Source organism: Aegilops tauschii, chromosome 6, assembly GCF_002575655.3.
Source record: "Aegilops tauschii subsp. strangulata cultivar AL8/78 chromosome 6, Aet v6.0, whole genome shotgun sequence".
Classification (NCBI taxonomy): domain Eukaryota; kingdom Viridiplantae; phylum Streptophyta; class Magnoliopsida; order Poales; family Poaceae; genus Aegilops; species Aegilops tauschii.
The window spans coordinates 170,516,965-170,527,466 of record NC_053040.3 but is presented as its reverse complement, the minus strand read 5'-3'; the positions used below and the strand labels follow the sequence as shown (position 1 = coordinate 170,527,466).

The 10,502-nt window shown below is 43.7% G+C and overlaps 1 protein-coding gene across 4 annotated transcripts; it reads right to left on the bottom strand.

The window, feature by feature from the left end:
* Nucleotides 1–209: 209 nt before the first annotated feature.
* On the bottom strand, nucleotides 210–7,994 carry LOC109771959 (uncharacterized). 4 transcript variants are annotated; one of them, XM_020330656.4, is made up of 14 exons: nucleotides 7,791–7,994; nucleotides 7,551–7,664; nucleotides 5,855–5,916; nucleotides 5,610–5,697; nucleotides 5,463–5,524; nucleotides 5,280–5,373; nucleotides 4,692–5,165; nucleotides 4,118–4,591; nucleotides 3,874–4,044; nucleotides 2,115–2,219; nucleotides 1,838–2,032; nucleotides 1,486–1,600; nucleotides 1,321–1,387; nucleotides 210–747 (listed from the first exon to the last, which is right to left on the bottom strand). In XM_020330656.4, the coding sequence occupies exons 2-14, from the start codon at nucleotides 7,647–7,649 to the stop codon at nucleotides 630–632; spliced, it is 2,124 nt and encodes a 707-aa protein (XP_020186245.1). In that variant the 5' UTR covers nucleotides 7,650–7,664; nucleotides 7,791–7,994; the 3' UTR covers nucleotides 210–629. The 4 variants fall into 4 exon arrangements, with proteins under 4 accessions (XP_020186245.1, XP_045085764.1, XP_020186246.1 ...); XM_045229829.2 differs by having other exon boundaries at nucleotides 1,838–2,026; XM_020330657.4 differs by having other exon boundaries at nucleotides 7,551–7,667; nucleotides 7,791–7,977.
* Between the last annotated feature and the right edge of the window lie 2,508 nt (nucleotides 7,995–10,502).

Genomic DNA, 10,502 nt, shown 5'->3' with positions numbered 1-10,502 from the left:
GATACATGATCAAGCTCTAAGTCTGCACCCGAGCCAAGCACCAACCCCAAGGCTCGGAGGGAACAAACAGGCAAAGTCCAATCCAAGTGTATTTGTTGCTCAAACTTGTGTGTATAGATCGTTCCTCCCAAGAAATAGCAAGAAAAATAACCATGCCTGGAAGAAAGGATCCATATAATGCAATAATAGCGTGAGACCAAAACAACTGATTAATCACAATTATACGTCCTTCAGTCATGCATTGCAATAAACATTAAAATTGAATAGCCAGCTGGACTAAAAATAACATTCTGAACTAAGTACACTATCAGATATGGCCGCTCGAAAGATCCCAATCAAAAACCATACAAGGCATAGGGTCTCTGTGAATATACATCGGATGCAACGCACACAGAACACCAAACACAAATATACAAGAAAATAGGGGCTAGAAGAACCGCAGAACTCCTGCTCCTGAAGCTTATGTGGAGCTACAGTGACAAACACATAACCAGTAATATGAAACAAATTTTCTCCAGGGCTTTGTGCATTCTTATCACACTGGGCAGTGGGCACCACAAACCAGTGGTCTGAAGATACACAAGATACCATAAACAGGTAACATGGTACGTCCACATTTGATAAGCCTTTTACCCGAAAGGATTTCCACCCACAGCACCATAGGACGGTGGGGTGTTTGGCTGGGAATACCTAGGAGCAGCTTGTTGATCATAGCCTACGCCGAGGGAACCAGCACCTCCTTGTTGCCTGTGATGTCACGAGTAAGTCGGAGGTGTTGCCAGAAAGATCACAATAAACATACAGCCACATACAGCCTTGATCGCTCTTATCAGATTTGAAGATGCAAACAAGGACTACCCATGTCATTGCAAGTGGGATGCTAGTAGGATGAAGATGAAATAATCACAGGATTGCTTTGAAAGCTGGTGGCATTCAGTGGTTTATCTCGACCATCCAATATGACCCAATGGCCAGAAGTGACAGTTCAGCGAGTTCTAGTTCCCTATTTAAGGTGGGTGCTATTTTTTGTTACCTATATTATACTCCCTCCATTCCCAAATATTTATCTTTCTTGAGATTTCAACAAGTGACTACATACGGAGCAAAATGAGTGAATCTACATTCTAAAATATGTCTACATACATCCGTATGTGGTAGTCCATTTGAAATCTCTAAAAAGACAAATATTTAGGAACGGAGGGAGTATATGACTAAGATGTGGAATAGAATAGTTGGAAATAATAATTAACTCGGCTCATATGCAAAGCATAGCACTAACATTTCAACTTACAGGATATACTGATAACAAGTATAGCTCACCTTGGAAGCATGCCATTAGGTAGCTGCTCAGGCATGTTGTTTGAAACATGCTGCATCATGTAATGGTCTGAAGTCGAAACACAAATTAGTACCGCATGTCAAAGTAGTAGTAGTAATAATAAAGAGCAACAGTGTAGAGACGGTGATGAGGAACTAAGTAAATACTTTGATGTACAGATGGCTGATACATCTGCTGAGGCTGCTGAGGTGGAACTCCAAAACTAGAGTTACCAACTAATGTTGGGTTAGTAGCGCCTGCTGATGCTCCCAGTGGTCGGGACTGCTCAAGGTCACAACAAAAATGAGTTAATAGAACAAACGATGAACATAGTTAACATTAAGCAAGAAACCAACAAGTTAATGTGGATAATATCAAGGTAAAGCAGGAAGTGTTTCAAACTGATTCACTTAACAATTATTTTTTTGCTCAACGTTGAAATACTTGAATTGGAGGAGAAAATATGCAAAATTATTCTACTTTCAAATATTATGCAGAAGAGAAAATATCTAGTTATACCATGTGAGCTTGAATTGGGGCTGCCTCATTTCCGAGGTCAAAAGGGTTTGAAGCTTTCGCAGGTTGGGGATACGCATTTTGCTGATATACAGGCTGTTGATACGTAGGTTGTTGGTATGTAGGTTGCTGATACATAGGTTGTTGATATGTAGGTTGAGAAAATGTTGCCTGAGGATATGACTGCATTCCCTGCAACTGGGAGGACATTTTTGTAAGACAAATATTGACAATGATCTCAAATAATAATCATATGAATCACTATCGTGAGAATGAATACCATTGCAGCAGGATACTGCATGCCAAATCCCATTCCAGACTGGGGAGCTCTCTGCCAGCCAGGCATTGCTGGAGTTGCTGATGGATATAGTGAAGTAAAGAAATCCTGCAGAGATTCGATCTGATGTTAGATGTGCCGATGCAATGATTTCATTTAATGGAATGGTTTTGACAACATCAGCTTATCACGTTCTTAAAAAGACGACACATTTATCTTCAATTGACAATTAGGCGATGGTCTTGAAAATGAACACATGTCAACACATATGAACAAAAGCTGTTAACATCAATGAACATGTGTTATACTCCCTCTGTAAAGAAATAAACGACTTTTTAGATCACTAAGTTAGTACTCCCTCCGTTCCTAAATATAAGTCTTTTTAGAGATTCCAATATGGACTATATACGGAGCAAAATGAGTGAATCTACACTCTAAACTATGTCTATATACATCCGTATGTAGTTCATGTTGAAATCTCTAAAAGGACTTATATTTAGGAACGGAGGAAGTATTTCTTTACAGAGGGAGTACTATTTTATGGAGAACAAAAAATCAAGCTAATACCTACTATGATTTTGCCACCCGCTAATGATGCTCTCAGGTACTCCCTCCGTTCCAAAATAGATGACTCAACTTTATACTAACTTTAGTATAAAGTTGAGTCATCCATTTTGGAACGGAGGAGTATTTTTTTAGTTTTTATAATCTACCATCTGGTTTCTTCAGATATAACTTGTTGGCCTAACAAGATACGGCATGCCCAATGCATCAAAACAGTCATTAATACTTTTGTAGCCCTTCCATGCCTTGCATTTGTTTGATTAGGAATTGCAATTACTACAGGTATTTATATAGTTCTATTTCTGCATGATAAGTGCTTATATCCCACTGAAATGTGATCTAATATCCATAAAAAACCACATGGCCCCATCTAAATGCAAGTACCGAACCTCTCCCTAAAAGTAGACATACTAATGCTAGTAAAAAGCTCCCCGCCTTAGATACATCAAAAGAATAACAATATTCTCAGCCCTGGCTTATCATGCCTTTGTTGAAAAATACTCCCTCCGTCCCAAAATAAGTGTCTTTGATTTAGTACAACTGTAAGGAGGGAGCAGATGACAACTATCTTTGATTCTTCGTCAACTACTAATGAATAAAAACTATTTCATTTGGTTAGGTGAAAATCATGCCATTGGAATTGATTATAAATATCTGATGATATTTTACTAAGTACTAACATAATTATAAAAACAGTAACGGTCAAAGTTGCATACCGGAGACTGCAAAACAAAAAGCTAACTGGATTCAGAATGGAGGGAGCAGTACTTTGCGGTAGCTGCAGTGTAGGGCATGCAAACTAATAGTGTGTATATTATGCACTTCCTCCGTTCCTTTTTACTCCGCGTATGAGATTTGTGTCAAGTCAAAATGTGCAAAGTTTGACCAAATTTATATTAAAAATATCAACATATACAATACCAAATATATGTAACATGGAACTACATTCTGTAATGAATCTAATGAAATTCATTTGATATTGTGAATGTTCATACTTTTTTCTATAAGTTTGGTCAAACTAGAGATACTTTGACTTCAGACAAAACTTATATGCAGACTAAAAAGGAACAGAGGGAGTATACCACATCAATCAAGCAATGGGTGAAAATGGAAATCTGGAATAGCTCATAGGGTGAGGGCATATAGAACGTGTTCCCTTGATAGCTGCTCAATAATTTACAAGTAATTAATCACATACCACTGGCAGTGCTGTCCGCCCACTGGATTTGCTGTCATGAGAAGACGTTGCTTCTTGAATACCACTGGTTCCTTGAGAATTTGAAGGCAATTGAGATGGAAGACCACCCATAGAGGCAGCCACAGCAGATTGATGAACTGCAGATCCTTGGACAGGCATTCCTGTTGAGACCTGTAACACAACTTCTTTCAATAAAATACTCATTCGATGCACACTTCTTGAAATTTTCTGCGAAGGGAGGTACCTGATTGCCTGAGATTCCAACGGGTGGACCAAATAATGAAGAATGTGATGTATCTATCATGGACAGCTGTCCTCCATTTGCTTGCGGATCAACAGAAGTTGAAAAGGCTGACGTATTGGAGGCAGAGGGTGTTTCGGAGAATGATAGTTGTGCAAGCACAGACTCAAGTGGATTTACGGTGCTGCCTACTTGTGGTGTTTGCTGCTGCTGGCCAAAAGCATCAAAAGATGCCCAATCACCGCCGCTCACTGATGGAGCACTTTTGCCTTGTTCAAGAACATGTTGCGGCGTTGTTGCGTTAATAGGCTGTGCACTAACTGGCTGCTGTTGGGGTGTAGGGGCTGTCTGTGATGGCGGGGCAGATGCAGTGGGTTCAGGATCTGCACCAAAATCAATTAAACTGACTGGAGTTGCTGCCTTCGTCTGTTCCGAAATCCCCTCGGAAGAACCAATACTGCTGGCAGTAGATGTCCTCTGCAGTATGAAACATGCAAGACAAAACAGTTAAATATGCTAACATTTCAAGGGTATCTAAAACCAGTGTCTGAGAGGGATTGAAAACACCAAGAACAACCTGTGCCTGAGGTGGAGGCTCAATGGTCCTGGTTCCATTTGGTTTTGGAGGGTCAATCGGTCTGGCTACATTCGGCTTTGGAGGTTCATCAATCCGAAGTTGAGGAGCATCATCACCCAATATCTCCCTCACTGGCCGTACAACAGGAGGACTAGATCCGTTGGCTTCTCTCTGGTAATTTGGAGACCCAGTCTCTGGCTTTCGTGGTTCAGAAAACCTGCGGTCCTCGAACCTTTGAACTGGAGTTGTTTTCCCAGATCTATCGTCGACAGCTTCAAAGTGGCGGGGGCTTTTCTTATAGTCATTCTGGTCATAGCCAGGACTACGTTCTCCATAGGAATGTCTGGAATTTCTGTCATCACTCCGTCCACTATAACTCCGACGGTCAGAGTAACTTTCATTGTATGGTGGACTTCTTGAACCACCCCGATTTCCATCAGATCTTCTATTTTCGCTATGTTCATCCTTATCGTCCTGAATATGCAAATCAACCAGCAAAAAATGAATTTACAAGATAACAGAGAGTTTCCCAAAATTGATGGCAGTTATCACAGCAGAAATGCTAGAGCTATAGGGAGCCAGCATCACCTTTCCCCTCGGTGGTCTATCAGAGCTTCTTTCTCCTGTATATCTCCGCTCCACGTAAATATGCTTGATGAAATTCCTCAATTTGTCCGTATTACTGAGACAGTATGAAACAGTCAAACAGGTCAGAATTCTAAAGGCAAAACTAACAAGTTATAACCTTGAACATGGACAAAGAAAGGTAACCTGCTGTCAGGGTATGGATTACGCTGAGAATCCCACTCCTTGAAAAATATTTCTCTAGCACGCTACAAGTTATGCAAACACCATGTCAAGTTAAGCAGAAATACATGAACTGATGGAAAATTCAGAACTATAGGAACATGGAAATACCTCATTTCCTCCTCCTTGTAGAGCAGTGACTTCTTGTGCGGTAAATTTAGCCATGGAAACAGATTTCACCCGGTGAGTGAACTCTCGGCTAGGAGGAGCAGAAAAGAAAAATCAGGCAATTATTATGGAAGGCTAACTTCAATCATTCCAATTGGGGGTTGTGAACCTGTTATTTAAATCGACCATGATACATCTAGTTTAACAAAACTAAGACGAAATGAAAGAGAACTGAAAAGGAATCTTACTGTGCTCCACTGCAATTGGTACAAACGAAGGTCCAGAAATTTGTGCACACATATTGTGGTCCCTGTTCATACCAATATATGTGGTGCATCAGTATTTCAATCTTTAGGAAACATGTAAGGTATACAAATAACAAGCAACATGGAAGATGGGCAAAATGGCCTATATAATTCACAAGCTGGCACTCATAAGTTCTGTTTATGGTGGAATGGAATAAAATTAGCTCTGGGGAAATGCAAGGAAAACTGAATTGCAGCAAGACAATGGGCACAAATCTGAGCTAATGAATCTTCAAATTGTCAAACTTCATGCACTAGCCAATGCAACCAAAAGCCCTAACTGATGGAAAGGGCTAGGCAATCCGTATGCCTCAAGGGGCCTACACGTGGACACAAAGGGGGGAACAACAATTTTTGGATAAATTGCAAAAGCCAGGACTTGAACTCAAGACCTTAGGCCCTGATACCATGTCAAGCTTCATGCACTAACCAACGCAACCAAAAGTCTGAACTGATAAAAAGGGCTAGGCAATCCACATATACACTTCGACACAAATATGACATCAATGGGCACAACTGTTTCTACTGTCAATCACATCCATGGCTTGTCCATTTTGCATTGTTCTTCACGTTAAAAACATTAGATGGTTGCATCATATCAGAGACACGATGGAGCTATAGAGCATAACAACTAATGCAATTTTATGCAGCATAGCAAACTAGGTAGGTTTCAATTGTGATGTCAAAATAAAAGGGGTGCGGCCTTCAAATCAACCCATCCTGCTGCATACTCAGTAGTAAGCACTAGAGGTGTCTCAAATAACAGTAGATATCATGTGCACTGGCGGAGCATCGGCGGGATCAAAGGGGTCCCCGCCAAACCCCCCCCCCCCCCCCCCCCTTACAAGAGAAATTTTTGCAAGGATAAGCTACTTCTAAGCCTAAACTCTCTGTGAATCTCCCTAGCTTTTTGCCCCCCCCCCCCCCCCCCCCGGATTTGGTTCACGCTCCGCCACTGATCATGTGAATGGATATGTTGGGTCCTGCTGAGAATTGAATAGAACATGAACAATTGACAACAACTCATGGCACAAAGTTATGCAGGATGCAAATGTGGCACTAACAATTAAGATTTAGTAACATCACTGCGGTGCATCCCAACAACGAAACCACTGAAGAGACCTCAGTAGCTTCAAAGAAAGGGCAAGAGTCGATTACCAAAATGGTAGTCATCCAAATGGGCCTCCCAGTTTCCACATTGGTAGCTTCGGTGGGCGCCTAGCCACTAAGGGAGTGCGCATAAAAGGGCCTCAAGCTTAACAAGGTGTGGCGAGCGATGAGGCACCCATAATCCATCGCCACTTTCCTTATTATTAATAGCTTAGGCTCATGTTGCATCCCAACACCATGCTTGTGACTGCCGTATTTATTTAGGACCACGGCATAATCTGCAGACCGAGGCTGCATTTATCTCTAGCCCACCTAACAGGATGATGGTTAGACCCCCTACCAGTCCATGTCCATGAGAACCCTCCTACGCCATGCGCATTCGTGTTTGACAGATAGGCGCCATTTGCAGCAAACCATGGCGGATGAAGTCAAGCGACCTCTAAGCCACTCTAGACTCCCACACCCGAACGCGGTCTCAAATCCGACCACATTAAGGAAGCGAACTGGAGCAATCTAGAGAGAAACCTACCAAATTGTTGCAGTTGATGCACCTCTTGTTGGCGGGCAGCTTGAGCAGCCCCCGTATGACCCGCTCGTTCTTCTCGTCCTCCTTCACCCGGCTCGCCATCGCCCGCCGCAAACCCTGCTACAAAACAAAGGAAACCCAACCATCAGCAACGACCCCCCGAAATGGCCCGAGATCCGGCGAGACCCCGCCAGATCCGCCCGCGATCACCACGTGCGCACCGACCAATCGACGAGCGCTCACCGGGAGAGCCCTCCTCGGGGCGAGCGCGAGATCCCGCGCGGGCGTGCGGAGGAGCGGGGGGTGGGCCGAGGCGAGGTGGCGGTGGCGGTGGCGACCAACGGAAAGGGCCCCCTCTTTTGTTGTCGCCGCTGAGCTGCTTCGCTGGGGCTGCGCGTGTTAGTAGAAAAGAGTTTTTTTTTTCCTCGTCGTGGGGTTTTATTTACCGGCAGAGGAGAAGAAGGCAGCGCGACGGCTGGCGGTCAACTTGCGGGTGTAGACCGGCTGAAGCCCGTCACCGGGCAGCGGGAGGGAGGCGGGTGTAGAATCCAGACGGGCGATGTGGCCGGGGATTTATGGGGCCCGCGTGGCAGGAACGGTGGTAGGGGGTTTTGGATGGTTCTCCGGTTTTGGCCTTTTGGGTGGCGAGTGAGCTGGACGTGACCGTTCCGTCATTTTTGCCGTGGTTTGTTTTTTAACTCAGGCAATGATCCCGTTTAGGCTAATCACCGACAGTTTTTTTTCTCTTGTGAGAAACACTGCTAAGCTTTATCGATTTATCAGAATGTTTACAGACATTGAGCAAAACATGTCGGCCAACACTTGCGGTCAGTTCTTTTGATAGCTTTTTTGGGCTTGTAGAATAAGTTGCCCCTTATCCAGCTTATTCTTTCTAAAAAAATAATTTAATTAGTCTTCTAAAATAAACTAGATAGGGGTAGCTTATTTCAGCTTATTCTAGAAGCTAACAAAAGAACTGGCCCTTAACAAAGCATCTTGCTTAGCTAGGTTGTGGGCTTTAAAATTATTGCAATTTCTCGTCTCATGGACATATGTAGCAGAAGCAAAGTTCGGCAGCCACGCTTGAATCTCCTCAGATCTCGTCAATGGCAGATTTTTTAGATGAACAAGGAGGCCTCTCTGCGGCTCCATTACCAGGATGAAATCAAACATAGTCTCATACAAACCAGCTCGCTGAGAGGAGCAAGTCCAACGGCGGACTTGCAATTAGATCCTACTTCAAATCTCCAAAAGATAGATCTTCGTTTTATAAGCAAGGGAGGGAGGGGGAGAGAGATTTTTTTTGCACATTATATTGTTATTACTTCCTTCCTGGGCTCAACTGGTTCGTTGGGTGCAGCCTGGCATGTATGGACTCTAGTTAGAGGTGATGATTATTTTGTTTTTGTCTTTACGTTTTGGAAATGGACTCTCTAAGAAAACTTTTGGAGCCGGAAAGTTTATTCTTTTTTGTGAAAACTTGGAAAAGGGTAAGCCGTCACTAAGTCTCCTCCATGCTGCCGCTTGGTCCCACTCCTCTATCCCGTCCCACGTTCATCGGCAGTCGGAAGAGTGCGGACCCATCTCTTTCATTTTTCCTCGGGTTTTTGTTTCCCCGACGGCATCTATGAGGTGACAGCCATGATGGACCTTTGAAGTGAGATCTCTTCGGCCTCTCCCTACCTCGATGACGTCTAATCCGTCCCTAACAAAGGGCCTGTGAGGATAGGTGTCTTCATATTTGTTGGTTCTATTCAGATCTTGCAGTTGGTGTTTCAATCAGTGGAAATAGTTGGTTGGATCTTGGTGTGGCGATTTGACCTTTTCTTTTCTACGGCATGGACCAGTTTTTTCAACCCACCGGACTGGTGGTAAAGAATTACAAGCATGTGATACCCCAACGGCTCTTCATTCAACGGTTACTAAATCTTGTTTCTAGAGGTGAGTGGCCATTGTGAGCTTCACAGCGCAACTGGCTAGGGAGTAAGAAGTGTTGTTTTTGTACTCATGATGAGACAATCAAACACCTCCATTTCCAATGCAAGTTTGCATGTTCTACGTGGTCAGTCATCCAAATAGTGTCAAATTTGTATCCGTCCACAAGTGTTGGCAACATTTTTGGTCATTGGTTGGACGGTATTCCAAATAAGTTCAAAAACGCTAATAAGGGTGGGAGCGTACGTGACGGTGTCCTGGATTAGGGGGTCCCGGCCTAGCCAGTCTAGTCCATGGACTCGACTGCCAGCCCGTAGAGGAGGAGAGATTCTGGAGGTGTCTAACCTGCTTCAACCGAAGACTTGGCGTGTACTTCAAGTATATCTGTTAGATTCGGCATGTAACCCCTAGATGGCAATCGACCATGTGTAACCCTAGATACCCCTGGTGCATATATAAGCCGGAAGGTTTAGTCCGTAGAGACATTCATTCATTCATCATCATCGCCATTACCATGGGGTTTACACCATAACTTACGATCTCGAGGTAGATCAACTCTGTACTTTGGTACATTCATAATATAAGCAAGAGCAGGACGTAGGGTTTTACCCCCTTAAAGAGGGCTCGAACCTCGGTAAAAGCATCATGTCCCTTGTCTCTTGTAACCCATTGATCCGATCTCACAGCTTGGGCCCCCCCTACCTGAGTTTGACGGTTATGACACCAAATTTGGAGCCTTCATTGAGAGATCGTTGTTGGATCGCCAAGGATTGATGGCTCGCTTACAGATTGACAGCGGTATTGGCTGTCGTGACATCTTCGTCCCTCGCCAACTTTTCACCTTTGGCAGCGTCATGTTGCATGCGGATCCGACCGACCGTTTGGGCCATGTCGAGAACTTTGAGCCAAACCAGGTCGTCATGTTCGGAAGCCTAGAGTACATCACGGATGCCCGAGGTGACCTAGTCCTTTCGGAACGGATCTCAGATCAACTCAAAGATCCCTCTGGCATAAGAAGTC

Coding starts and splice junctions, on each gene's coding strand:
- LOC109771959 (XM_020330656.4), bottom strand. CDS start 7,649: ATGGCGAGCCGGGTGAAGGAGGACGAGAAGAACGAGCGGGTCATACGG. Junction 5,917..7,550: donor GCATCAACTGCAACAATTTG/GTAGGTTTCTCT, acceptor TGGTATGAACAG/GGACCACAATATGTGTGCAC. Junction 2,033..2,114: donor TGCAGTATCCTGCTGCAATG/GTATTCATTCTC, acceptor ATGTCCTCCCAG/TTGCAGGGAATGCAGTCATA.